Below are 27563 nucleotides of genomic sequence, written 5' to 3' on the forward strand. Positions count from 1 at the left end.
ACCCCGCCCCGCCTCCCACTCCCTTCCCTTCCCCTCCCCTTCCAGCCAGCGGCGCCTGTTGGGAGAAGCCAGTGGTCCTACAAGGCAGCCAGCCCCAAAAGGGGCGTGGCCACCCCTGCCCTTCTCTTCCCTCCGGCGCCTGGAATGTTTGTTAGGTAAACACCGCATAGTAGAGTTTTTAGCCACGCCTCCTTCGCTCTCCCCTCGCTCACCCTCTCTCTCTCTCTCTCTCTCTGGGCCAATGGAAACGCTGGAGCGGTTTCAAGGCTACTCCCTGTGTGGAGAGCCGCTGGACTGGTGGTAACAAAATAACAAAAGCGTCGAAGGTTGCAAGAGTAACGGGGCTTCTTCCAACCCCCCCCCGCCCGCCCGTCCTCGGCTTGGCTCCCCGTTTTGGGCCCTTATGCACGGCGGAGAGCCCGTTTTTGGGTCCGGTTTGTGGAAAACCGCCGGGCGGAAGCGAAGCGCAGAAAGGATCCGGAGCTCGCTTGTTGTTGATCTATCTGGAGGGAGAGGACTGGAAACCGCCTGTGTCCCATTTCCCCGCGCCTGTGCGTGTGTTGTGTTGTGTTGTGCGCGTGTGTGTGCGCGAGAGAGGAGAGAGTGTGGGGTTGCCCCCCCCCACCCCCCCCACCCCATCTTTGCTTCAGCCCTGGATTCTCCATGTTGGACCCGATCTGAGGAGCATCTACGCGGCTGCCTTTGCAAAGAGCTTACTCCTCGGCTTTGCAACTGAAGGAGGATCGGGGCGGACTCCCTTCTCCATCGCGCCCATTCCTTCTCTTGCTTCCTCCCTCCCCCCCCCCACTCCTCCTCCTCCTCCTCCTCGGATATTTCCCTCCTCCGGACTAAAGGATCCCCAGGGTCTGTGGGATTGTTAGATGGAAAGCCGGTCTATCATCACCCAAGTGCAGAGGGACGAAGCCTTGGTCTTTTCAAAACAAGGTAAGGGCGAAGTCGAAGTTAGAAAACTTGTTTTCTTCCTAGCTGGCCACCCGTCCTGGGGGGGGGGTGTAGAGGGAAGAGACCCCCCCTTCTCTCGCCCCCTTTAAAACAGCCTAGGTAAAAAAAAAAAAAAAAAGTGCGCGCGCGGGTGGTTCGCTACTACTTGATCCGTCAAAAATTATAATAATAATATAATAATAATAATAAAGCTCTGAAGTCCTGGCGTGGGTGGAAGGAGATGCGTGTTTCTTAAAAAAAACAACAACACCCACTTTCCTCCCAAATTGTGGGGAGGGTACGTTTTTTAAAGAGAGAGAGAGAGAGAAAAAGCTCCCCCCCCATCGCGTTCTGTGGTATTACGCGTAAGAGCTGCGTTCGCGAATGTCAGTCAATCCGTTTCGATTTTTATTTTTTTTGGTGGGGTGGGGTGAGGTAGCGACAGGTCTCTGCGAGGACTCTCCTCCCCCTCCCTTTCCCCAAAGGTCGAACTCGACCGGGCCCTGCGCGAAGTGGGGTGTGTGGGTGTGTCTGTTTTGGGGTGGGTTGGGGGAGCTGAGAAGTGAACTTGGTTTCCCTTCATTGCCTCCCCTGGGAACGGCCTTGTTTTTTTTCCCCCCTCAGTTCCCCTCCCCTCCTCCTCGTCGTTCCCGCGTCTTTCTCCCACCCCGCCTGGTCCGAGGCAGGCAGGCAGGCAAGCAGGCAAGGGAGAATTTGGGCGCTCCTCGCATAGACATCACACTCTCTTAATGAGGGAGGGAGAAAACTCTCCGAACGTTTGTTTTTCACCCCTCTCTCCCTCCCTCCGCTTGTAGCTCTTCCGCGCGTGCGTAGCTAAACAGGCACTTGAACCCCGTCCAAACGTTGCTCTTGAATCGTTCCGGATCTGGAGCGGGTGGGTGGTTTTCTTTCCTTTTTTTTTTGGTACCCGCCCTTCAAATCCCAAATCTTAAAAGTCACATTAGAATCATTTTATTTATTTATTTTTAAATTTAAATTTAAATTTTATTTGTTTGCCCACCCCAGGTCTTTTCCTAGCATCTAAAATGAAGACGAAGCCATTACGTTGACATACACAAACACGCATCTCCATATTATCTTTTTTTAAAAAAAGAAAGAAACACCGAAAGTGTCGATGACGGCATAGCCCTATTCTCCGCACGACGACTTTCCCTGCTTTACAATATGTTCCGGGGAATGTAGTCATAGTACTACGGGGGCTTTTGAGGTTGACGATCCGGATCACGTTTACTATATAGCGAGGAAGCGGGGCTACCGAACAGGTTTCCTCCGGATAGTTGAATGCCACCATTGGGCGGTCGGCGAAATGCCCATTTTCTAAATGTTTTGAGACTTGTATTTTCAGTATCCAATATATATAATCCAATACATACATACATACATACATACATACATACATACATATTGCTTTCCTCTTTGCAGGTTCGCACGGGATTGGATGAAATCGTTGCGTTTTAATGTTGCTACCTATTTATGTTGCTTTTCTCCTAAACGGCCCCCCCCCTCGTTTGTGCTGGTGTTTATTCAGCTGATGTTAGCTAACTGCTAACCAGATTTTTCTGCTTCGCTATTGGCCAAACGACTCCCCCTCCCCTTGCGCGTTCTTGACAGAAAGGGTCTTGGAGAGAAGCAACGGGGGAGGGGTGGGGGTGAGGAGGCTGTGGACAACTTGTCCTCTGCTGGTTGTCACTTAATTGCTCTCCAGTTGCAAATCTCCTAGATTCGGTGTAGCTACCTCCACTCTCTCCCCAGGTAAATGAACATAGGAGTCGATCCTTCCACCCCCCCCCCAGTAACCTTGCAGATTTACATGCAGCTAAATATGCAAAAGTTGTCCCAGATGCATTTGCGCAGCACTTCTTAAACTGTTGCCTTCCAGGTGGTTTGCCAACTGTGGGAGTTGCAGTCCTACGCCCTATCAGGACGTCAGGTTAGGGCAGGCAGCTTCTGAGGATTGGGCATACCTGCTCTCTGTTGAGGTGGAGAGGGAATGAAAAATGGAGTTTTATTTCTGCATTGTGTTCTTAATTCTGGGCCATGTCTTCCACCCAGTACAGTTATTATGAGTCCAGATTATTTTATTCCCAACTGCTTCTGATTCTTTTGCATTTATGGTGATTTGTGAATAACCATCTAATCGTCCCATTATTTTGTCACTGGTCTTGATAAAAGTTCAAAAAATCGGATGCTCTGCAGTGCCGCAGAGCTGGATGTGTTTTGTGATAGAATCTGAATTTCAGATGTTCCAAAAGAAGAGGTCATCCATCAAATTCTCTTGAAATGGGTCTTTACAAGAAGGAAGGTTGGGGGGGAAGGAGGAAGGTTGGAAAGTTCTTATTTGCCAAAAACCCAAACCTGATTACCTGAGTAGATGCAGTAGGTGTCAAGAAAAATGAAAGGGACTGATTTGGAGAAAGCAAAGTAATGCTGTGCATAATGACTTGGGAGGAAGACCCAAAAGACAATAGGTCCTTAGAGTAAGATTAAAAGGCTGAAGAGAGGGGGAAATAGCTGGTGTTAAAAGATTTGCTTTGGAGTAAACAGTCATGCATAAAATTGAATTGGTGCATTTAATGAAATGCTTGATCATATTCTCCCCCCACCCCCCACCTGCTTCTCCTCAGTGCCTGGAACAGTTTCATTGCCAGCTCTCCATTTGCCCTCCTTCCCCCTCCCTTTTTTTTAAAGTTGTCTCTTTTCAGGGAAATGGAGGTTTTGGTGGCAACCATCCAGAGAAGCTTGGATATGGAAGCCTCTGGTGAACAAACAAGATGCAAATTAAGCTAAGGCCTTAGCAGGGCCTGCCAAAGTACATTTAAGCCCACAAGCCAGTTTCCAAATACTGCAGTTTTCCCCTGTAATTTTAACAGGCAGTGTTCTCTGCAATCTTTGTTGATCAAGGAATGTGAATAAAGGTTGGTAGGAGGACTTGTTGATAAAGGCCTTAGGGCAAAGCCTGGGGGCTGGGTGCATTTTGTTAGCAATCTGTATAGTTGGCATCAAATAGAGAATGCAGGTTGTTTCTTACTTGGTGGATTGGCAGTCAGGATTTCTACTCTTGGGAGAGGATCCTGGATTCTGAACCAGGTCTAGTTTCTGATGTTTTTTTTTTCCTGAAATGGAACCAGTTTGGTGTAGCACTTAAGGCATAGGCTGGGGGGGGGGGAGCGAGATGGTGAGTTCTAGTTCTCTCCTAGGTAGAGCTGGGTGATCTTGGGTAAGTCATTTTCTCTCATCCCTAAGAATAGGCAATGGCAAACCACTTTTGAAAACCCTTACCAAGAAAACTGCAGGAATCTGGTAGTCTTCAAGAGTCAAACACAATTGAATAGAAAAGTTACTGAAATGCACAATAGCAGCAGTGCTGGCTAACCTTTTCCGAAATGTGTGCACACCTGAACCCCCCAAATGCAATGCTTGCATCCCCGCATATCTGCACATGCCCCGCATATCTGCACACCGTCCCCCTGTGCAAGCATGCATGGTCCCCTGTATGCCCCCCACTATGCGCAGCAGAGACCCAAAGACCAGCTAGCTAGTGGGAGGCATGCGCACATACGCAGCAGAGCTGAACTGGGGCGATGGTTTGCATGCCTACAGAGAGGGCACTGCGTGCCGCCGATTCACCATCATGACACTATAGCAATAGCACTTAGACTTATATATCGCTTGGCAGTGCTTTACAGCCCTCTCTGAGAGATTTATAGAGTCAGCCTACAGCCCCCAACAATCTGGGTCCTCATTTTACCCACCTCAGAAGAATGAAAGGCTGAGTTAACCTTGAGTCTGGTGAGATTCGAACTGCCAAATTGCAGGCAGCCTGTAGTAATGCATTCTAACCACTGCGCCACCATGGCTCTTCCACTATAAGGTGGTAATTTTTATTTTTTTTTTAACCAAAAGAAAGCCAGTTTGGTCTAGTGGTTAAGGTACCAAGCTTCAAAAAGTGAGTCCATGATTTCCAGTCTCACCTTAGACATGAAAGCCAGCTGGATGACCTTGGGCCACTCATGCCCTCTCAGCCCAATTCACCTCAGAGTGCTATTGTGGGGAAAATAGGAGGAGGAAAGTGTGTTGGATATCTTCGCGCCCTTCAGTTATTTGTAAAAAAATTAAAAACAAAGGGATACAAATAAAATAAATAAAATACGCTAGTGTCCAAAGGAAGAGGATCTGATGGCTGTGCTTAGTTTAAGAAAAAAAAAAGGTTAAAAAAAATAAAAAGAGCAGAGTAACAGTGAGACTTCTTCTCAACTATTTCAAAATTAACCAGCAAGAAAGAAGAGAACAAATTGGTAGGTGATTGTTTATAATTGCCATCCCTCACTTATGGAACTGCTTTTTGTTAAAGGTCACCTTTAAATTGGAAGGGTTTAAGCTCAAAACAAGTCGATCGTGATATTTAGAGTTGTCGAATTATTTTATGAAACATTGTAAATTCTTGCAAATAGCTCAGAGCTTTAGAGAAAGAAGAGATAGAAATGAAACTCAACATTTTATATGAAGAAGCATGTGGGTTTTGGAAGGAAGATGATGGCAAGCTTATTTTTGTTGACAAGAAAGGCATTGCATATCCATAAAACTTCATCAATGCCAGACAGATTAAAAAATGCAAATTTCAGAAATCATTGGAATCTGAAATGGGGGAAGAAAATCTATAATATACATAACATGCACCTAGGTCAGAATGTAATAATCCAGCTCTTACGAATATGTCACAGCCACTGAATCTTAAGTCTAATGTGAACTTGGCTACAATTTGCTATGGGAGGGTGGGGGGGGGGCTAGGCCTCCAATCAATCCTTGTGCTCCTCTCCTTTCAGAAATACATTTTTGGGGATATGAAGTTGATTTGTCAAATAGAAGTCTGCTACTGTATACCAGAGTTAGAAACAGGAGAGGCCATGCATATCATGAGGAAGCTAGAAATGAAAGCAAAAATGGGTTATACAAAATATATGTACACAATGCTTTTTGTGGGGAGGAGGAGAGCAAGGGTTTTTTTTTGGTGGGGGGACAACAGTTTGTCAGGATTAGCATATTTTCAGGATATCCATGAGGGTAGGCAAGCAGGAGGCTTTTCATTGTTCAACATAGTAATATACCAAAGGACAACAAGAGCCTTTTTTTTTTAAAGGATTCCAACTGTTCCCAACATCGCTGGAGTTGTGAGGATCGATCCAGGGCAAAGTCTGTTCTAGTTACTACATTCCTTTCTAGGTTTTTGTATTCTGTACTCTGTTGGAGAGAGAGAGCGTATGGATCCATTAAATGGGAATTGCAGGAGGAATCAGCTGTTGCCATGAGCTCTTTTGTTCTCCTGTAACATGTTAAATTTTGTGCAGGAGTTAGTAACACAGACTGTTGTGGGAAGCTGTCACGCTTGCAGGCAGTAGTTGCCTCTTAAGATTGATCTAGGGCAAGTAGGTGACGTCATTCAGGTTTTTAGCTTCCCTTCCCTTTGCTGAGTTCACATTCTGGAGCTGGGCATCCCTGTCTCATGTTCTGTAAAACTAAGAACCGCCATTTGGGAGTCCACCCACTCCTGTTCCCAGGAGCCTTGGAACAAAGCTAACATTAGTCTGGTTTAATGGGACGGGGTGATTTCTATTTATGAGCAGCAGAGGAATGTTCCTTGCGTGGCTTTGCTTTTTGTTGTAGCACCCACAGTCTTTTAAAACTAACATTGAAGACTGAAAATCTGTTTTTGGAATTTAGTAGGGATTGGTTTAATTCGGATATCTGCCGTCTTTTTTTGGTTTTTTTTAATAGTCTGTCTTTTTGTCTCATGGTTTCAAGAAATAAGAGTTGTTTGGATGGAAGGTCTCAAATGGTAGGATACCCGAACACTGGTGTGTGTGTGTGTGTGTGTGTGTGTGTGTGTGTGTGTGTGTGTAGAAATGTATGAAATGGTGGAGAGAAAAGGATCCCTCTAGCAGATGAAGCCAGCGAAGTGCTCTTCCTACACCCCACCCGACAAGGAGAAAGGATTGGTTTCAGAGCCAAACTGTTTTATTTTAACTGTAGAATTAATGGGAAATGCTTTTGAACACAGCAGAAAATATTTTTTATTGGTTAGCTGCTTTTAGCAGGAGGGCTTTGAGAAATTTTAGAAGTTTGTGATAATTATGTTTAAAAAGAAGCAAGTTTGAAAAGTAAAAGAAACGTTGGTTTAATTTGTACAGGAATGTTTGGAATGGCATTCCTTTCTGTTTAGGTCATACCATACACAGCTTCCCAAAAAACAAAGGCATCTCTCAGAGCATGCGTTGATACAAGTTTAATAAATGAAGGCTGCTGCCTAGAATATTCCCTAAAGAACTTTTCCCTGAATTTGATGGGTTTCGTATTTTTTTTTACAGATGAGTGCAAAGTTTTGACTGACTTTTTTTAAAAAGAAGAAATGAGTACGCCGAGTACTTTAAAAAAAAACCAACTGGTTAAAGAATTCTGTGGGAAACAAACATGTGGGTTAAACATTAGGGATGAATACACACACAGTCTCCGAGATGAACTACCTAAAGTTCCAGGACTTTGTTAGTTTGGGTAAGACCTCCAGAGATGTCATCCGGTATGAATGTTTAAATGATGGGTTGAGAATCATTAACCTCATGAGGTGGAATCACATAAACTGGGATTAATTAAGGCGGTTCAACTTTTAAATCAATTTTTTTTTAAAAAATGTCTACCTCCTCCTTGCAATAATATTTAAAGGCCACTGGAGCTTTCAGTTAAGTTGTATACCTGTGAGAGACACAAACATGCACACTGTCACACACTGGGCTAGGCTGCTAATAAAACCTAGGCACTTGTACAAATGGGTAACATTAAATATTGCCTTTAATGGGGCAGTCGTTTCATAGCATTGTGGCGATATAGGTTTCTTCACCAATGAAGCTTTTTCCACTGTGTAATTATTGTGACCCTTCAAAGGGGCAGCCTTATATTCTGCCCCATGTTTTAAAGAGGTAGACTAATGCTCGAGCAAAGGGGAGGTAATTGCCTGATGAGAATTGCTAAATGGATTTCAAGCATCCTCAGACAGTTATTGTTGTAGTTAAAAGGCTCCAAGAAATCCAGCCTTGATTACAGAACATCCCCCTTCTAAGAAAATAGTTATACAGAAACTACTTTGAAGAAAATATATTTGATGTCAGCAATGATGTCATGCAAGGACATCTGCTAGCAGAATATTCCTTCTTTCACGTTTGAGGGCTAACAGAAGGGACAAAGTCCTTTAAAAAAAATAACAGCAGTTCTGAAATTCCCTATAACAGATCTGTACCCCAGAGGGAATCCTTCACCCAGAATCTTCATTCTTCAAATCCCCACACCCAGCATTTTAATTTATCTATGGAAAAATTCCTTCTGGGACCATATTTAAATTTTAGGAGATAGCAGAGTATGCCTGCCCAATTCTGATTTGAGGTTCTACTCGTTTTTGAAATGTTAATCTCTCAGAAGGTATCCGTAATGGATTCAGCTGATTGATGGAGTTATGTAAGTATTAGATCAGCCTTCCTCATCTTTGTGCTTATTTAGATCTGTGAACTTCAACTTCTAGAACTTTTAGCAATTATCACATTTACAGACAAATACTGGGAGTTGAAGGCTATGTCTCTGGAGGGTGTCCAAGCTGGGAAAGGCTGTACAGGTAGAGTAAGTCTATGGGATGAAATATGGATAGTAACTCATATATTGAAGTAAGTTTTTGCCATTAAGTTAATGAGCAATCTTGAAAATAGGTTACAGGTAGTCCTTGACTTTACATCAGCTCATTTAGTGACCGTTTGACGTTACAATGACACTGAAATAAGTAAACTTACAAAAAGTTTTTCATCCTTACGACAGTTGCGGCATCCCATGGTCACACAATCAAAAGTCAGACACATAGCAAATAACTCATATTTATGACGGTTGCCTGTCACGGTCATGTGATCACCTTTTTTAACCACTTGACAAGCAATGTCAATGAAGAAACCAGATTCACTTAACAACCTGGTTACTAATTTGAACAACTGCAGTGATTCACATAACAACTGTGGCAAGAAAATTTATAAAATGAGGCAAAACTCAACAATAAATGTCTTGCTTAGCAACAGAAATTTTGGGCTCAATTGTGGTCATAACTCGAGGACTATCTCAAGTATTAAAATTTAAGCATATGTATACTTGGTTAATAAATTATATATCAAAGAGTGAGACAAATGGTTCCGTGGCTTAAATTAAGACCTGGAGAAAGCTGGAATTCCAAATACTATTTTATATTCTTCGTGCATTTCTTGATATTTTAGCAACCACATCTAACTCCAGAGGGTCTAGAAAGCCAGTATAGAAAAAACCGGGAAGGAGGGGAAGAAGAGGCTCTTCACAAAAGCATTCAGTTGCACAATTGTTCTCTGAAATTTAAAATATGCTTCAGGAGGAAACTGCAGCTGATAAAAGGAAGGAACAGGTTAAATCCAGTGATATATATACAAAATTATGTAATACTTGTATCAAAATGATAAACAATGTCCTATCTAATTCTTTTCCACCTCAAATCTGCATTCAGTCTTCAGAAATACTTGCTTAATGATTGGAAATTATGGATGAAACACGCAATGTTTTCAAAGAAAAATAAACCCCCCAAAAGTCCAGTTGCCTTTTTAAAAAGCAGCTTTGGAACTACTAGATATAAGGTGAACAAGGCATCTGCTCAGCTTTATCTCTTTCCAAGATGTCTCTAAGAAACAGCTCATGTCTTCTCTTTGGTAGCTGTGGTAGTTACATAAATCTGCTGGTCCTAACAAAATTAAGTGCAAACTGGCAATAACTAGATGTAAACTTCCTGTACTTTTGCATACTTCTAGTATATAATTCATTAATGAATAGGGAAGAGAAGGAAACGCAGGGTGAGAAAAATAGCTTATGATGCAACTGATATTCAGAAATTGCCCTTCCTTGAATGTTTCACTATGGAGTCTTCCCTAGAGGAAGACACAATGTATGGGAAATTGGAGAACCAGAACAGCTTTTAAGCAAATGAAGACAGGAAAACTTATGTCTTCTTAGGAGGGGAAAAACCTTGCTCAGTCCCCAAACTACTGATTAACACAGTGTTCCCCAACCTTATGAACGTGAAGAGGTGTGTACTTCAACTCCTAGAATTCTCCAACCAGCCCTACTGGCTGAGGAATTTTGGGAGTTGAAAACCATACATCTTAAAGTTGCCAAATTTAGGAAACACTGCATTAGTAAATGACAGGACACAAGATTCTCCACAAAATGACAGGCAAAAAAATGTCAGGGTCCAAGTAACACCCCCAACGAAAGAAGACTGAGGCTTAAATTTCCTCAAAGTTCCATTTTATTGAAGATGCCATATTGACACATCTGGTAAAACCCGAATCTGAAAGCTTCCATACCTCTTTATGTAGGGGGAGAAAAAACACAAATCTTGTGGTGAACAAGTTGAAAAGCATTTCTCATCCAGAAAGCTGCTTCAGTTCTTCAGAATCTGAAGAAGTTTCTTGGATGAGAAACAAAAAGTTTTCAAAGAAAAATAAAATCCAAGAAATTTTGGAAAAGCACCTTTGGGACAATCACGACCTGGGTGACTGAGAATCTCCATAGATACCTGTATCAAGTACAGCGGTTCTCAACCTGTGGGTCGGGACCCCGTTGGGGGTCGAATGAGGATTTGCCAGGGGTTGCCTAAAACCATTGGAAATATGGGAAGTATACTTGCGAGTTGAAGAATCGCGCTTCAATGGTTGACTCCACAAGCCAGCTGCAGGCTCTTCAAATCGCTAGCCGAATTTGGCTTCAGGTGCAATGAATTAACAAAGAGAGAAATCTTTGCTCCGATGTCTCCCTCTCAAGCCAGCTGCAATCACTCCCAATCGCTAGCCTAATCTGGCTTCAGGCGCGATAAACTTAATAGGGGAGGAGTCTCCACTTTAATGCCTCCGTCCTCAAGGCAATTGCAAGCAGTTCAGATCGCTAGCCAATACGGCTTCAGGCACGATAAATTCAAAACGAAAATAATTTTATGGTTGGGGTCGCCACATTGTGGGGAATTGTATTAAAGGGGTAGCAGCACTATAAAGGTTGAGAACCACTGATCTAGTAGATGCTTCCTTGAAATGCTCAAGCAGGACATGTAATCCTTGAAAGTTGGTTTTGTGGTATATGCTGCTTTGGAAGATGAAGTCTTCGCTTAGCTAATGCATAGGCTTATTTTCCATGCATTAAAATGTCAAAAAGTGCTTTGAGCCCTCTTCCATTTCATGCCTTTGGACATGTCAATTTAAAAAATGCCATGACCAAAAAAGCTTAGAAATTATCCAGCAATAAAAATTTGATTCCAGCAGCTAGGAGCTTTCTCTTCGCCCTGCCTACACCCACAACCAGATCTTGAGCATCTGAAAGTAAAGTCTAGAAATTCGAGAAGTAATATAGATTGGATTTGGGTGTGTTCAGGTCCCTTTGTCCTTCCTCCTCCCTTCCCCAGGCTGGATCTCCTCAGAAGGAAGTTTGTCTCTGTCTTCTGATGACATAAAGAAGACATGTTGATCATGAATTAGTGGCAGGAAAATGGATTTCTCAATTCCCACTAACTTCCATCAACCCTGAGGCCTATTGTGCCAGCGAAATTCAAGAGGTTTTATTGGGAAGTGTATACATTAAGTCATGTAATTCAGTAAGGCTGTGCTAAGTTGTCTAGGAATAAGCATCTCGAATGGTGGTCGTCATCTGACAACTCCATGAACCCATCTGTTTTCTTACCAACATTATGAAATGATTGACTCTTTCTTTCTGGGATCCCCACCCCATCCCACCTGTCCCACAATCTGAACAGTTTGGGATTTCCTAGTGTGTCTTATTCAGTAACCACCCAGGAACTGGCATTTGCTGCCACCTGCTTTGGCAGTAAAGCTCTTCTTGGACCGTTTACATAGAATGAATGAGGGAAGTGCAAGACCGACTGTCTCTCCACAGCAATTGCAGCTTCAGGCTTTTATAGGGTAAACAAAAGACTTGAAGGAAAAGCTTTCCACATCTCGCTTAACCCACCCAGAATCCTCAAAGAGGCTGATATTGGGAATACCCACTAACTGCAGAATGAAAACTCTGTTCAGCTGTGTTCAAACTCGACAGTAAATTTCTGAGGTTACATCTGTGCAAATGGGGGATGTGCTCAAGGAATATGGCTTCTTCTGCACATACTGGGAATTTATGGAGGTAATTAGTTGAGCAGTGTTTATATCTATATCTCATTGGCTGGGTCCATAAAGCCAGAAGTAAGCAGGGCACATTAGAGCTAACAGTGTGAACCAAACCATTGAGAATACCCAGTTATTTTCTTTAGTAAGAAGAGTTGATTGAATAAAGGATCAGTATTGCAAATTTTTGTTAGTAATTCTGTTACCTATATACCCGTCATGGCGAACCTTTTCAGCACTGAGTGGCCAAACTGGAACGCTTTTGCATGCGTGTGCATGTGGCGTGCTGGAGCACCGGAAACCCAAAGCCAGCTGATTTTTGTGCATGCTGGAGCACCAGAAACCCGAAGACCAGCTGGCTGGCGCACACATGCCTGTTTTTTGACGTCCTGGAAAACTGTCTGAAAACTGCCCAGAAAATGGCCTAAAAACAGCCTGAAAATGGCCCAGAAAACACCCCAAAACAGCCTACTTTTTGGTTATTGTTTTGCCCATTTTCCGGTACTCCAGCGCCCACAAAAAGCTAGTGATGGCACGCGTGCCCACAGAGAGGGCTCTGCATGCCACCTCTGGCACGCCTGCCATAGGTTTGCCATCAAGGCTATATACTACTATTAAGAGCATCAGAAAGTGGGAGGAATGTTTATTTCTTACTGGAGAATGGAATATGTTTTGTTTACTATGCCCACGTGTATTATTTTTTTGAAAGTTTGTGAAAGAGATATAACTTTGGTCCCAAAGTGTATTCTTATACTGTAGTTCTGTCTTCCATAAGGGAGGAAATGGCCTGTCTTAGCATATTTAACATGCATCCACATTTCTGGCATTAGGTTGGAGAGTTGGATAACGTTATCACTGTCTCCATTTTGTGGACCCTAGTGCTGACTTCCCTCTGAGGATATGTCTTTCTGTGTTTGTGTGCAGCCTTAGAAAATGCACTAGAGGAGACTCTAGTGCACCGGGCAGTCTCAAACCAGACATAATAAGCTAGTATGGTGCCAGTAGTATTCTTTTCTATGTGTGTTGACTAACCTTCTGGAAGTTGCAATCTTATCATCATTCTGTGATGGTTTCCATTTTCAGTATTGCGGTTAGTTCCTCTGAAGTGTTAAGTTTTATCAGGGCAAACACTTCTGCTGCTTCTGTTGCATCTGTGGGTTTTTTTTTCTTTTTCCTTTGAAATATATGTAAACCTCTATTCTTAAAATGCAGTATTGCTACTGAACCAACAAAGACTTGTGACAGGAGCCGGAACAATCCCAGGTGCGCGGTTGTAGGGATGCCCAAAACTGTGTGGTTGATGCTAAAACATTTGCTTCTGGGCGTCTTTTTAAGAGAGAGATGCTTGAGTTATGCTGCTTCTACCCATCGCATTGCATGTGTTTGGCTGTATTAGGTTGCGGGTTGGGGGTGGGCGAAGCCAATGAGAAGCTGCCAGGATACCATTCCGTTACTCTTACAAAGCTTCTGAATAAGCCATCGCCTCATTTTGCATCCCTTGCTCTGAAAACAACCGTAATCGCTTCATACAGAAAACAAAACAACATATCCTTTTTTTTTAATCACGGCCAACACGTCATCATAATTATTTCCTCAGCTATTTCCAAGTTGTCCTCATGAAACAGGAGGTAGCCTTATCCTACTCTAGTTGAACTGCTGACACATGCCATTGCGAACTGTATGAGGCTCATTTTAGCTTTTATTTATCTGATTCCTGCTTCTGACTCCTATTGTAGCAGCCACTTTTAAGAAATAGAAACAGATTGAAACTATGCTGCAGAAATATGTCCGTAGCCATTCCAATTCCCAAATCTGCTCCTTGCAATTGAAAAAGATGACTTACGTTCTTTCAAAGGCTTAGGCTTTGGCAGATCTCCAAGTTCCTCCTCGGAAGCTAGTAATTGATACTAGGCTAAGATGGCTGAAGGAAAGGATTGACCGCTAGCAGGGTTGAAAACAACTTGCTCATGATCCAGAGAGTAGTAGTTCCGTCCTTTATGCTTCCTGACATAACTGGTTGTTAACCAGCACTAGGGAAGTCATTATCTTCTCTCATCTCTACGGAGTGATGAGCTGTATAGAGCTTCAGCCTTACAACTGGCATAAAAATCACTGCTGTAACGTTACTAAAATGGAAGCAGTCTTCTGAAAGTGCAGCTGCCTGTTCGTGTAATAAAGTACAGCTGAGTGCTCTGAAGAAGATGATGGGGAATTTCTCCTTTCCCTAACTGCAGAACCACGAAGGATTTGCTCCCTCTGAAATCCGTGCAGAGATCTGAACGTTTCTGGGATGTGTCAGATAGGCGTCTGCATGTAAAATACGAGGCAAAGTCAGGGAAAGATGAAGCGGGGGGGGGGGGGCAGATGCATCGCTAAAATGCTGTCTGTCTTGGAATCTTCTATATCTGATTGCTGTTGTTGGACATTGGCCAAGATATGAAGGAACCTTTTACCTGTGCAAGCAGCCTGTTTGTGAACAAGCTCTGCAAAAATCTAATTAATGAGCCAGGTGGAGCATGGAACAAGGAAATTGGTTTGAGCTACTGGCAGGATTAATGCACTGTCTTCTGCCATAGTTTATTGGAGAAGCCACAACGGGGATTAATGGACATGCTAATGGACATGACTTACAAGATGTGGTAGCTTTGTAAGCTCTAAGGATGTGAAGAACTCTGTGGTCCAGTAACAGGACATCTAACGTCTTGCAGAGTAAGAGGTTCCAAAACATGGTGGACAAGGATCAGATAGATATTTCAGTCTTATCTGTTAAGGGAGGCATGAATCTGTTCATTGGAGGAAGGGATTTCTGAAAAAGAGGAGCAATCATTTCATAGAAATACCACCTTAATGCACTCACAAATAAATGCGGGCTGAGGTATACTAACTTAGTTTCCAAGATTCTGTAATCTAATCTTTCCCCCCTGGCATTATAAACCTGATTAATGAGACTTTTGCGTGAATCTGGTTTCCTTAATTATGCTCAGTGGTTAGGAACTTGACAGGATCAGACCTAGTCCAGAATGCTACCAACTATGTTCCATTCCAGAATAATCACTTTAGAACAATTCAGGTGGAGTTTTTTGAGAGAGAAAAAATGGAGTAATGTATCACCTGGCCATCAAATTTTAAACACAAAATGGTTCACGTGATATTAAACCACCAAACAAACCTACCATGAATGGATGCATCCATTCTCTCTCAATCCAAGTTACCTAATGGAGTTGTTATTTTAGGTTGGTATCTTGAAAGCTACTGTAATCGGAGAAGGAACTTCTGTGTATGCTTCCTTCAGCTCCTGGAGAACAAACGAGGGAGAGTTAATTAAATAAAAACCATAATTTCTGGATTCATCTTAAATTGGGAAATTATGATTCAGTTTTGAAACCAACATGGTTTAGAATTTGCCTTGCTTCAGTGCTGGTAACCATAGCTTCTCTCCAAAATGATAGTTAATTACAGGTTTCCCAATTTAATTGGACTGTATAAAATGAGGATCCAAAGATTGAATACAGTTGTCTGCTGTATATCTGAGTTAAGAAACCAAAATATAATTGACCAAGAGGGGATTAGCTGTAGCCTCCATAATATGTCAAATTTTCCTTAGAGGTGGGGTTGCTAATCTCTTTTACGGTTGGGTAGCTGAGGTGCTCTCTTAGTTCATTTGATTTTGCTTAAGGCAATGGAACATTTAAATGCAGATCGGGCAATGTGGCGGTGGGACCCTAACAATTGGTCTTTAAGTAATTTGTCATTGTGTTGTGCAAGGGTTTGATAACAGTTAAAAGAAGATAAGTCTTTATCTTCTGAGCTGATTATTGAGATGGATTGTCCAACACATTGAGAGAACAGGATTGCAATAATGGTTTCTCTAGAGTCTAGAACATTGGTTCTCAACCTTTATAGTGCTGCGACCCTTTTAATACAATTCCCCACGATGTGGCGACCCCCAACTGTAAAATTATTTTCGTTTTGAATTTATCGCGCCTGAAGTCATATTGGCTAGCAATCTGAACTGCTTGCGATTGCCTTGAGGACGGAGGCATTAAAGCGGAGACTCCTCCCCTATTAAGTTTATGGCGCCTGAAGCCAGATTAGGCTAGCGATTGGGAGTGATTGCAGCTGGCTTGAGAGGGAGACATCAGAGCAAAGATTTCTCTCTTTTTAAATTCATTGCGCCTGAAGCCGAATTCGGCTAGCAATTTGAAGAGCCTGCAGCTGGCTTGCGAGGTCAACCATTGGAGCGCGATTCTTCAATTCACAAGTATACTTCCCATATTTCCAATTTCTTAGGCGACCCCTGGCAAATCGTCATTTGACCCCCAATGGGGTCCCGACGCACAGGTTGAGAACTGCTGCTCTAGAATGTACTCTTTTCTTTGAAAATTTCTCCTTGTAGTAGACCATGTCGACCAGTCTTCCTTGATCGTGCTCCTTCAGGAACCAGTACATATAACTTATATAGTCTCCAGCAAGTTTGCCCATTGGCAGTACTGGCCAGGATGATGATAGTTGTAGTTTAACATAGCTAAATGATGCCAGATTGGGACAGCTGGTATAGGACTGTGCCTAGCATATATGCCTATTTCTTCCTGCAGATGTTAAAATGATTCTTGATGTTTTTGTGGATTATTTGGGGGACACTTTTCCCCTAAGAGACTGCAACCCGTGATTTAGGACAATACAGGAAACAAGTTTAAAAATATAAAAATATGCATCCTTGTATTTTCCAATATCCCTTACCCCATTCCGCTGAAGTAAGGGGAATTGGCAGCAAGAAGGAAATCTCTGCAGCTTTCAGGCAAGCTGCTGTGGGTCTTTATTAAGGTTGCTTTGTTTTGTCTTCTTGGTTGTGATTGGACGTTGTTACTGTTTTATTGGGCTCATTGTTTAGCAGCAGAGTAGATATTTTGTCTGCCTACAAACAAATGTCTCCAGTCTCCTCTTGTTGTTGCTGTTGTTGTTATAAATAATTTTATTAAAAGTTTAAAAACAAGGGTGCAAAGTAATATAGAATCTGGAAGAAGAAAAATAAGAGAGCTAAAATGCAAGAAATAAAGAAAAAAGAAAAGAAAAAAGAAAAAGATACAAAGAAGTAGCTTCTTATTTTCTTTACAGCAGCTATAATTATAAATTTACCTTTTCTCTAAAATTACATCATTCATTTCTTCTTTCTATAATTTATCCTGTCTAATTATGAAAACCATAAATCATAAATTCGGGTGTTTTCCCCCATTTTATACAAAAAATACATAAGGAGTTTGCAGTCAGCCATAAACATAGATACTGTCTTCTCTAATCAAACAAGTTTGGTCGCCTCAGCAAGTTTTATCATCTTCGCCTACCATTGCTCCATTGTGGGTATTGCCAAATCTTTCCATCTTTGTGCATTCAATAATCTTGCTATCGTTATCAACGGAGCTCCCCAGTCTGAACTTAAAATGGAAATTACAGGATATTACTTTCAAAGATCTTCTGAGAGAGCCATTAGGAAGCTTTTTTTGTACAGAGTGGGACTAAAATGGAATTGAAGGTCCAGGGACCCTCCAGTCTGGAAGATATACACATACAGGTCTCTGATGAATTTTCTGATCAGTCTTTGCAGTGTTTTCTCATTGATTTTTCTCTTCCTCTTCTTTTCAAGGTGTTTTTGCTGGTTGCAGCAGAGTCAGAGTTCACCAGTTAGGGCTATCAATATTTCCTACTAACTGCAAAGTGAAGATAGTTTGATGCAGTTGTATGGACTTCACCCAGGAGCAACTGGCGTCTCCATGCATAGAAATTAACTAGGCGTACACAAACAGAGAAGGGGCTCTTATTTGCATAACTTGTTTTCAAATCTTTTGACACAGTTGCTGGATATGCTCATTTTGGATTCAGCTTTTCCGCAGAATGCACAACTAGCATAGTAACACCAAATTCTGACCTTTTCTGATATCATTGCTAGTTGCTCCAAAACACACTTGCGTCGTGATATCTCATGCAAGTAGGTAAGTCGTGATGTTTGCATTATGATGTCACATATACACATACACATACACATACAAACATAGACTCTCTCTCTCTCTCACACACACACACACATATACATACATACATACATACATACATACATACATGTATATGGAACTACTGTGATGCCCACAAGATATTTCATGAAAAGATTTTGGGAGCTTGGAATTGCATGGTTACATTTTTTCTCCATATAACCTGGAAAGGGGAAAAATGATTAGAATGAAGGAGCAGTGAATGTGGGGCCAAGGGAATACATATGAAGGGCATCAAGTTGATGAAGGTCATAGCTATGAAATAAGAAATTCTCCACAATGACTTTGTGGGTTCATCTCTGTAGCTTTCTTTGGAGTTGGCCAAAAAGGATAGCCATTCCTTCATACAAGAACAACTTCATACTCCCAATTTCCAGGCCTGGAATTTCTTCCATACAGATGGTGGCCAAGCCTGCTTATTTTTTTTCCAAGAAAGCCATTAGATAGAGCAGCTCAAAATATTCCGAGTTTAGTGTGTTTTGTCTGATGATTTTTGATTTCCAGAAAGTAACCATATGATAGAGCATGCTGGCTGGGGAATTCTGATAGTTGAAATCCAAGCGAGTTTAAAGTTGCTAAGGTTGAGAATCACCATTGTAGAGACATAGGAATAATCCCTGCTAAATTGTTATATAATAATAGTTCCTGATGCCTGTATTGTAGATTTCCAGTGTGAGCAGGAAGCAAGCACACCATCCTTTTCTTGGTGCTGGTTTTTGCCCTCCTAGTTCCAAACAAGCTTGAGTATGTCTTCTGTATTTCCTAGTGCATTGATAGCTAACCTTTTTTTCCTTGGGTGGCAAAAGCGCATGCGCACATGATATCACGTGCATGCCCACACCCATAATGTAATGCCCCCATGCACACCCTGCCCCCACTTTTGCGCATGCAATCCCCCACACACTGCCCCAGCCCCCCCCCGCACATGCGCGTGTGCCCCCCCGTGCCCTGTTTTGGGCTTAGCAGGACTCCCTGAAACCTCCGGAGGCCGGAAATGGCTCGTTTCTGGACTTCGATAGGCCCATTTTTTGCCCTCCAGAGGCTTTCCTGGAGCCTCCAGGTGAAAATGCATCCCCCAGCCCTCCAGAGGCTGTTTCCGGACTTCTGGTACTTCCGGGAGGCCCGTTTTTCACCCTTCCAGAGCCTCCGCGCGAGCTCTGTACTTACCTGGTATCCCAAACAGGCCACGTGGAGACTCCTGGGAGGGGGGTGGCGGCATGGGCATGTGCGCACATCTCCCACATGCGTGGCAGAGACCCGAAAATCAGCTGGCCTGTGGGAGGCGTGCGCGCATGTGCAATGGATCTGACCTAGGGCAACAGCTCGCGTGCCTGCAGAAATGGCTCCATGTGCCACCTGTGGCACATGTGCCATAGGTTCACCATCACAGTCCTAGTATAAAATATTTTAGAGCACAGTTCCCTAGAACAGCAGAAAAGTTAGCTTTCAATTTTCATCTGATTAATATGGTATTTTATCTCTCAGCTGAGTTATTTCCCTTAGATTTATCCTCCATATTTTCACGTGTTACATTAAATACTATTTTGATATTATTGCAAGCTATTTTTGCTTGCAATAATAAAATACCGCTTCCTATTTCAATTACCATAGTATTAGTACAGCTTTAAAAAAAGATCAGGTGGCTTTGAGTTTTGATGTAAGAAATATTGTGACCATGATTAGAGCGAAGGATATAAAGAGGAGGAGTTAGCAATGCAATGCTTATCCACTGTGTTTAAAATCATTTTACATAGAACATGCGCAATAAGATGGCAACATATAACTTTACAAATCACAAAAAACTGAGCCAGGTTTAGTTGATCCATGCTGATCTAGGCATTCTAGGGTGGTTCCACAGTTTTACAAAACCAAATAATTCATTGTGTTCCAGCTAGACTAGTATGATTTATAAAAGGAAATGGAACAGTCTGGTGTTTCCTAGAACAATAGATTTTGTACATTCCTCATATTTGGGTGGAAGACAACCAAGAAATCCCCTAACTACAGAGTAACTAGGGAAGTTTGGGGGGGAAAAAACCTGACTGTCTCAAAAGACATTTTATTATTAAATATAATATTAAATAACTCTAATGAAATAAACGCAAAGTGATTGTAAATCTGTACGATCATGCATTGACCTAGGTTAGCCAGCTTCTAACCTGTGCTATACAAGAATAAAATACTGGTGGTGTGGGAGAGATTTCTGTAGCTCTCTTAGAGGGAAGATGGGGGTGTAATAAAATTATTTGGATGTTTTTGCATTTGTTTCAAGAAACGCCCTAAACAAGTTTAACAAGCGCTTGACAATTAGGTGGAATATTGCCTGATTTCCCCATTTAGCTTTATATGTTGAGAACCTTTTCCAGCCTGGTGCCCATCTGATGTATTGAACTAATAGTTAGCATTCAGGATGTGGAGTATATGGGATTGTGAGAAGTGATTCTCCGATTGATGAGAAGGCCAGAAGCCATTTCCAAAGCAATTACTAGGGAAAAACTGCCTCACTTACATAAAAGAGCCAAGCGTCCCCGCTTTTACATTGAACATGTGTAGGATTTCACCAGAAACATGCCATTTTCACCAAGTTGTCTTGGAAGGCTATTGTGGTCTGCTAGAAGCCTGTGGACCTGGCAGCGGAGTTGGACAGTGAGGAGGCTGGGGAGGATGATGGGCCAGTCCTGGAGTTAGGAAGGCCCGGACGAAGGCTCTGTGTCGGAGGCAGAGATGTGGCCAGGGCCATCTGGGAGTGATGCGCGGACTCCAGAACCTCCAGAGGTGGTCAGCAGAGAGGCAGAGGAAAAGGAGGAGCCTGTTCCTAGTGCACGCATGAGAAGAGCTGCCAGAAGGCAAGAGCAGCTGAAGCAAAAAGAATGACTCGGGAGTAAGGCCAGAAGATGATTGGCCACTCCCATAAGGCTTAAAAGAACAATTGGGTTCTTTGTGGAAAAGCAGCGTTTAATTCCATTGCTTCTTGTCAGCATCTCTTGAACTTAGTGGGGGTTTTGACAAGAAAAGCCTTTGGCAGGTTGCCAAAGACAACAAAGGTTGGTGATAAGGCTGGAGGACTGTTTATTAAGAATTTGTTTGGAGTAAGCTGAGAATGGATTAATTCTCAAATGTTTTAATGAAATAGTTTATTCAGGCCTGTATTGTGTTTGGTAATCACTACTTGGGCCTCAGTCACAACAGCTATGCTGGCAATAGGGGAAAGTTTAGCTGTGGGCAAGCAGAACATATATCAGCAGAGCCCCTGTTGTCTTCTTGATCTCCACCTTCAGATCCACACAACAATCCATCCAGGTCTTCTGATCTGCTATATGGAGATATAGAAAGTCAAACTTGTCTATTGCAGTCAAAGTCTTTGTAACTTGGGACAAATAACATATTTGTTCAAGATTAAATCCAAGATAGCTGCTGTTTACATCAACCCTGTGACTTGAATTTCAAGTGTACAAGAAGTCTGTATGAAATGCATTCTTATAGCTGAGCCTTTTCAGATATAAAGGCTAATTCCAAGTAGGAGGTGGAGTTTTTCTTCCATTGGAAGTTTGAGATACATCAAGATTGGGTTTTGGTCTCCAGACCTGTAAATGGTGCAGAGTTTATATGTACCGAGTGTGTTTTCATTGTCCCTGAAACCTCTAGATTTGTCTTAATAATGCAATAGTAACACCCTTGCTGCTGGATCTCATTGTAACTATATAGGTAATTATCATTTAATAAGTGCCACGGATAGCAACCATTCACAGTTATGTTAATGAAAAAGAAACTTGGTGACAAATATTTGCAATTCTGACCTTTGCAGATCTGCAAAGCAAAGGATACCTGAGTAAGATCCTAAAGGCAAGTCACATTTTCACATAGTGACCACTTCCTTTAATGACTGAGTTGCCAGTCCCAGTTCTGGTTACTCATTGAGGACTACCTGTATTCAAGCTTGATTAAGGCTCCAGGAATTCTATGTTGTCTCTGGAATTAACTTGTATTTTCTTCAAAAGGACAATTCTCCTTAAGTTTCTCCTTAATTCAGTGTCTACTGGCATTTTTCGTGGCAACTGTACAGAAGTGGTTGGCCATTGTGCCTTTAAGTATTCTTTTTTTTTTCAACTTCTTAGTCTAGCCTACAGCCTAGAATTCTCTGGTGGTCTCGCATCCAACTATTAATTGATCCAACTCTGTTTGGATTCCAGACAAAATGGGCGGGCACTATACTGCCATCTGCTGCTCTTTTAAACATAATCTTCAGAGGAAAAATCAGTTTAAATGTAATTTGCCCAAAGGAAATTTATGGGGCGTTTTCATCTCCTTACTTATGTCTCTTTTTTTCCTTCCTTCCCCGTTTCCTTTATATTTAGAGAGTTTGAAACATCATGTACTGACTTCAGAAAGAATGGCCCACCCACCCACCCTTTAAACAATTAACATTCTTTCCAAGTTAATGGTTTATATGTTTTTGGATTTTTTCCCCCCCGAATACACAGTAACCAAACATTTCAATACTGCTGTGTGCATAAAAAAATCTACATAATGTTATTTTACAATTAGTTGCATTTTTCAATAATAAAGAGCATACGAAAGATAACTTTTTCAGACAATTTTTCACTTCAGAGAGAAGCAGAAGCAAGCTGTTTGGAATTGACACTTGCAGCGTGAAACCGTAACTTGGATTTGCTGCTGTGTGACTGAGATGCGGCACACCTGACATTCCCAAGCGTTGATAGTAATATTACTAAACCTAAGAGCAAATTTCATTTCTCTGGGCAAAAGACAAGTGCAGTTTCCCCTGACATGGCTTGGATACTTCAGTGGAACATTCCTCTAATGACATTGACATTTTATCTGTCAGAAAGCAGGATAACAAGAAGGGAAACTCTGATTGTGCTGGAAAATGGGACAGCAGCCCTTTCAAACCGCACAGATCAAAGGACCCATGTCAGTGATTTGAGTTTGTTTGCTGTTCAACCTAGAGCCACCTTCCCCGGGCTGATATTTTTCAGAGGCTGGAGATGACAACTCTCACATTTTCAGGCCTACTGTCTTGGAATACGAGAGAGTTATAATTGCTTACACCTGGATGTCAGGCTGGCCTGGCCTCACTTTGAAACCTGTGCAATAATAGCTTCTCCAACCCTATTTGGTAAAACAGCTGCTGTGTTTGTCAGTGTACCAGTTTCAGGTGTGTCCCTCGTTAATATTTTGCAGCAATGTACTCTTAATATCAAGGCTACAATTTGCCTGAAGAAGGGATGGTTTGCTTTAAGCGAGTGATCTTGGCTGCGTGAGCAGGGGGTTGGACTAGATGGCCTCCAAGGTCCCTTCCAACTCTTGTTACTGTTAAAATTCATTTACATGGCATTAAATCCTCTGTGTGTCTCTCTCTTTTCAAAGAGTTTTCGAAGCCGCTTGCTTTTAGCAATTGTGAATCTCTGATTTTTGGGGATTCTTGGGGATCGAGGGCCAAAATGGTTTAAAATGCCAGACTAGGACTGGGAAATGCTTGTATACTTATTTTATGGTAAATTATTCTCAGTCTTCTATAGAAGGACATTCTTGAAATATATTGGATACAGGTATTCCTTGACTTACGACCACAATTGAGCCCAAAATTTCCATAGCTAAGCAAGAGTTGTTAAGTCAGTTTTGTCCCATTTTACAACCTTTCTGGCCAGAAAGGTTTCTGTAAGTGAATCACTACAGTTGTTACAGTCTGGTGGCGCAACAGGCTAATGCAGGCTAATGCCTATTATTAACAGCAACTGCTTGCAATATTGCAGGTTCAAGTCCCACCAGGCCCAAGGTTGACTCAGCCTTCCATCCTTTATAAGGTAGGTAAAATGAGGACCCAGATTGTTGGGGGGCAATAAGTTGACTTTGTATATAATATACAAATGGATGAAGACTATTGCTTGACATAGTGTAAGCCGCCCTGAGTCTTCGGAGAAGGGCGGGATATAAATGCAAAAAAATAAATAAATAAATAAATAAATAAAAATAAATAAATAGTAACACGGTCATTAAATGAATCTGGCTTCCTCATTGACTTTGCTTGTCACATGTTTGCAAAAAGTGATCATACAACTCTAGAATACAGCAACTGTCATAAATACATGCTAGCTCCTAAGTGTCCAAGTTTTGGTCACATGACCGTGGGGATGTTGCAATGGTCGTAAGTGTGGAAAATGGTCCTAAGTCACTTTTTTTCAGTGCTATTGTAACTTCGAGTGGTCACTAAATGAGCACTTGTAAATCAAGGACTGCTTGTAATCTGTGGTGATGGTTTATTTCTTAGTGTTGGGATTGAGTAGGTTTCTCATCCTTTTTCTATTTTCCAAGGTGCAGTGCAGATGACTGGAACTTCAGAAATGAAAATGTGGTTGTCTATCTATTTGTATTTATCCAGATATCTGAAGAGCTCTTGGACTAATTCACACATCATATTTAGGTGGAATTCATTTCACATAACTGAATTTTGTTTGAATATCCAAAACCATATCTGGCAACAGACAATGGCATATTATTTGCTGTTAAATCTTAAACCATATCTGAAAACAAAGCCATAGTTTGCTTTAAGCTTTTCCCCCTGCCCCCCAAATAATTGCAGATGCTTGCCAGATATGTGATCTAAATTTTATGCGTACCTGGATTTAAGATGACACTAGACTTGGTCACCCCAGTAATTTCAGCATAAACTTCTCATCCTGTTGCGTTTCTGATGCATTGGACTTCAATTCCTAGCTGCATGTTAAGGATGTTACTCGTTGGTTGAAGACTTCTGGAGGACATTAGATAGGGGAAAACTCATAAAGCACCATGGTACCTCCTTGTGCCTCTTTCATGTCATGGGTTGAGGGGTGACAATTTTAAGTGTAGTGTTAGTGTCCTGCAACAGGCTGAATTGCCATCAGAATGGTCCTACTGGTGATTAATACTGCAAGTTGTGTCCCTGAACAAATTAACACGGGTTCTTTGGGTGAATAGGTTTTGGTATGTCTGCTTTAAAAAATATACATATTCATCTTATACAAGCAGAGAGAAGTAGAGGGAGAGGGAGATATTTTTTTACGGTGGTTGTTAAGTAAACACCATGGTCATTAAGCAAAGTATTCACTAAGTGAGACCATAACTCTGCTTATGATCAGTTTTCCTTTTGCTTTATAGACCTGTGAAATGTGAGGATTGATTGTAGTTTGTTTTTCATCACCATAACTGAAAATGGTTACTAAACGAGGCAGTTGCTAAACAAGGACTGAGTGTATTCCTAGGCTGTGAAAAGGTATGGAAGCAGATGGACTTACCATGTTTCCTACGGTCAGAACGGCACAGTGGAGAATATTGAATGTGGAGAATATTGAACTGGAGAGTGGAAAACAGTACAATCAACGTAGATAGATATTACTTGAATTACAGTAAAGGGAAATATTTACACATTAACGATATCCCAGATTTGAGGTTTTCTTCTGGGTAAAGGTTGTATAAGTGATGTGATTTTCATTACAGTAAAATTGCAATGGCCAGCTAGGTGTCAGCATATACTATTTTAGTCAAGCAGAATTAAACCTGGTTACTACTAGAATGAAAGCTAAAGAGAGAAAAGTTAAGAAAAAGAAGTCGCAACCTATTTCTTTATTGCCACCATTTTGCATTTCCACTGTTTTGAGACAGCCAAACTTGTCCTTTGAATGAGGTGAGGATGAATTCCTTCATATTACTGGCATTGTAGAAGTGGGTTGACTATTGGAATCAGCTGTGATCCAGCATTGATGTAGCTCAGCAATCATGTAAAACTCTCTCGGATAGATTAGCTCTTCTAAATATCAAGTGAACACATGGCAGTCATAGACCACTTTTTGACACACAGGTTCATGGTGCTCCTTTTAACCAACCTGTTCTAAGCTGTGCCCTCCTTATGGTATCTGCCTTCCAGCACAGAGATCCAGTGCACTGTGGTTCTGACTAGGAGGGGACAACCTCTGTAATAAATGGATTTTTGATTACTTCTGCATTTGAACAGGGTGCACAAATCTGCATAAAGCATGAAGTCTGCCACTTCACTATAAACTCTTGCTTCGTCTCCTCAGAAGATAGGTGAGAAAGGGGTTGTTATGTCTAGGATGTACTGCTTAGAGTGACATCTACTTTGGACACAAGATAGGGTCATGGGTGGATGTGACTGTTAGTTGAACTGGATGTCTGGTAAACATGGTTGGCCATATGACAGTTGGGGAACGATTGACAGTTTGGCCAGATGTCAGAACCATGCATATGGCAGAAACAGAGAAACTATATAGAATAACTTTTATTTTCCTCCCCCCCCCACTGGCCTTCCTATAGCCATGGCATAGGGCCGGGCTATTTACAGGACCGCCTACTGCTACCAAATACCTCTCACCGACCCGTGCGCTCTCACAGAGAGGGACTCCTCAGGGTGCCGTCAGCTAGGCAGTGCCGTCTGGCGACACCCAGGGGAAGGGCCTTCTCTGTGGGGGCTCCCACCCTCTGGAACGAACTCCCTCCAGGACTTCGCCAACTTCCGGACCTCCGAACCTTTCGTCGCGAGCTTAAAACACACTTATTTATCTGCGCGGGACTGGATTAGATTTTAAAGTTATGGGTTTTAAGGGGTTTTTATTATTTATACTATTTTAAATTTGGGGCAATAGAATAAGTTTTTTAATTGTTTTTTAATCTGTATTTATATGTATTTTAACTGCCTGTGAACCGCCCTGAGTCCTTAGGGAGATAGGGCGGTATATAAATTTGAAAAATAAATAAATAAAATAAATATATGTTGTTGACTGCATAGAGGTATAAAGCATATAGTATTTTTCCCTGTTAATTTTTTAAGAAAGTGTTTGTGATTTACAAAAATATAAATAACAGCAACACAGTTTCTAAGGCAGTTAATTATAGATCATACACATGTACACATGGAGAGACAGAGAAGGGTTTCAAAGGCAGCTGTGGAAATCTGCAAAAATGTTTTCATGAAAAGAACGATGGGATTCCATTATCTATCAGGTCTTACCTGTCTTCTGCTGATAGATTCTGGGTGGGTTTTTCGTTGTTGTTTCTATTTTTTCTTCCTGTCAGTACTGCATAGTTATTTTCATTCCTTCCAAATTCCATAACGAATCAAACTTTTGCTCAAAAATTAAATAGGATTTTTTTTTTAAGTTGATTTTTTTACATCCGTTATTTTGAGCACCAAATCTGGATCCATTTAAAATGTCTGCTAACATCTTTCTCCCTCCCTTTCTCATTTTTCCTTTTGAGAGCAGAGTTGTCATTAAAAAAAAAAAAAACTGGAATAACAACAACTTGTGCAATTTTCCTGTTTCTCCCATTGTCA

At 41.8% G+C, this 27563-nt stretch overlaps 1 protein-coding gene across 1 annotated transcript in view; it reads left to right on the forward strand.

Annotated features, from left to right (window-relative positions):
• The first annotated feature begins 293 nt into the window (after positions 1-293).
• CTDSP2 (CTD small phosphatase 2) overlaps positions 294-27563 on the forward strand; it is a 55537-nt gene continuing 28267 nt past the window's right edge. The window contains exon 1 of the mRNA XM_058165660.1: positions 294-945. Coding sequence (XP_058021643.1) covers positions 882-945 — 64 coding nt within the window. The 5' untranslated portion in view covers positions 294-881. The remainder of the gene's footprint in view (positions 946-27563) is intronic.

The sequence above is a fragment of the Ahaetulla prasina genome, chromosome 2, assembly GCF_028640845.1.
Source record: "Ahaetulla prasina isolate Xishuangbanna chromosome 2, ASM2864084v1, whole genome shotgun sequence".
Classification (NCBI taxonomy): Eukaryota; Metazoa; Chordata; class Lepidosauria; order Squamata; family Colubridae; genus Ahaetulla; species Ahaetulla prasina.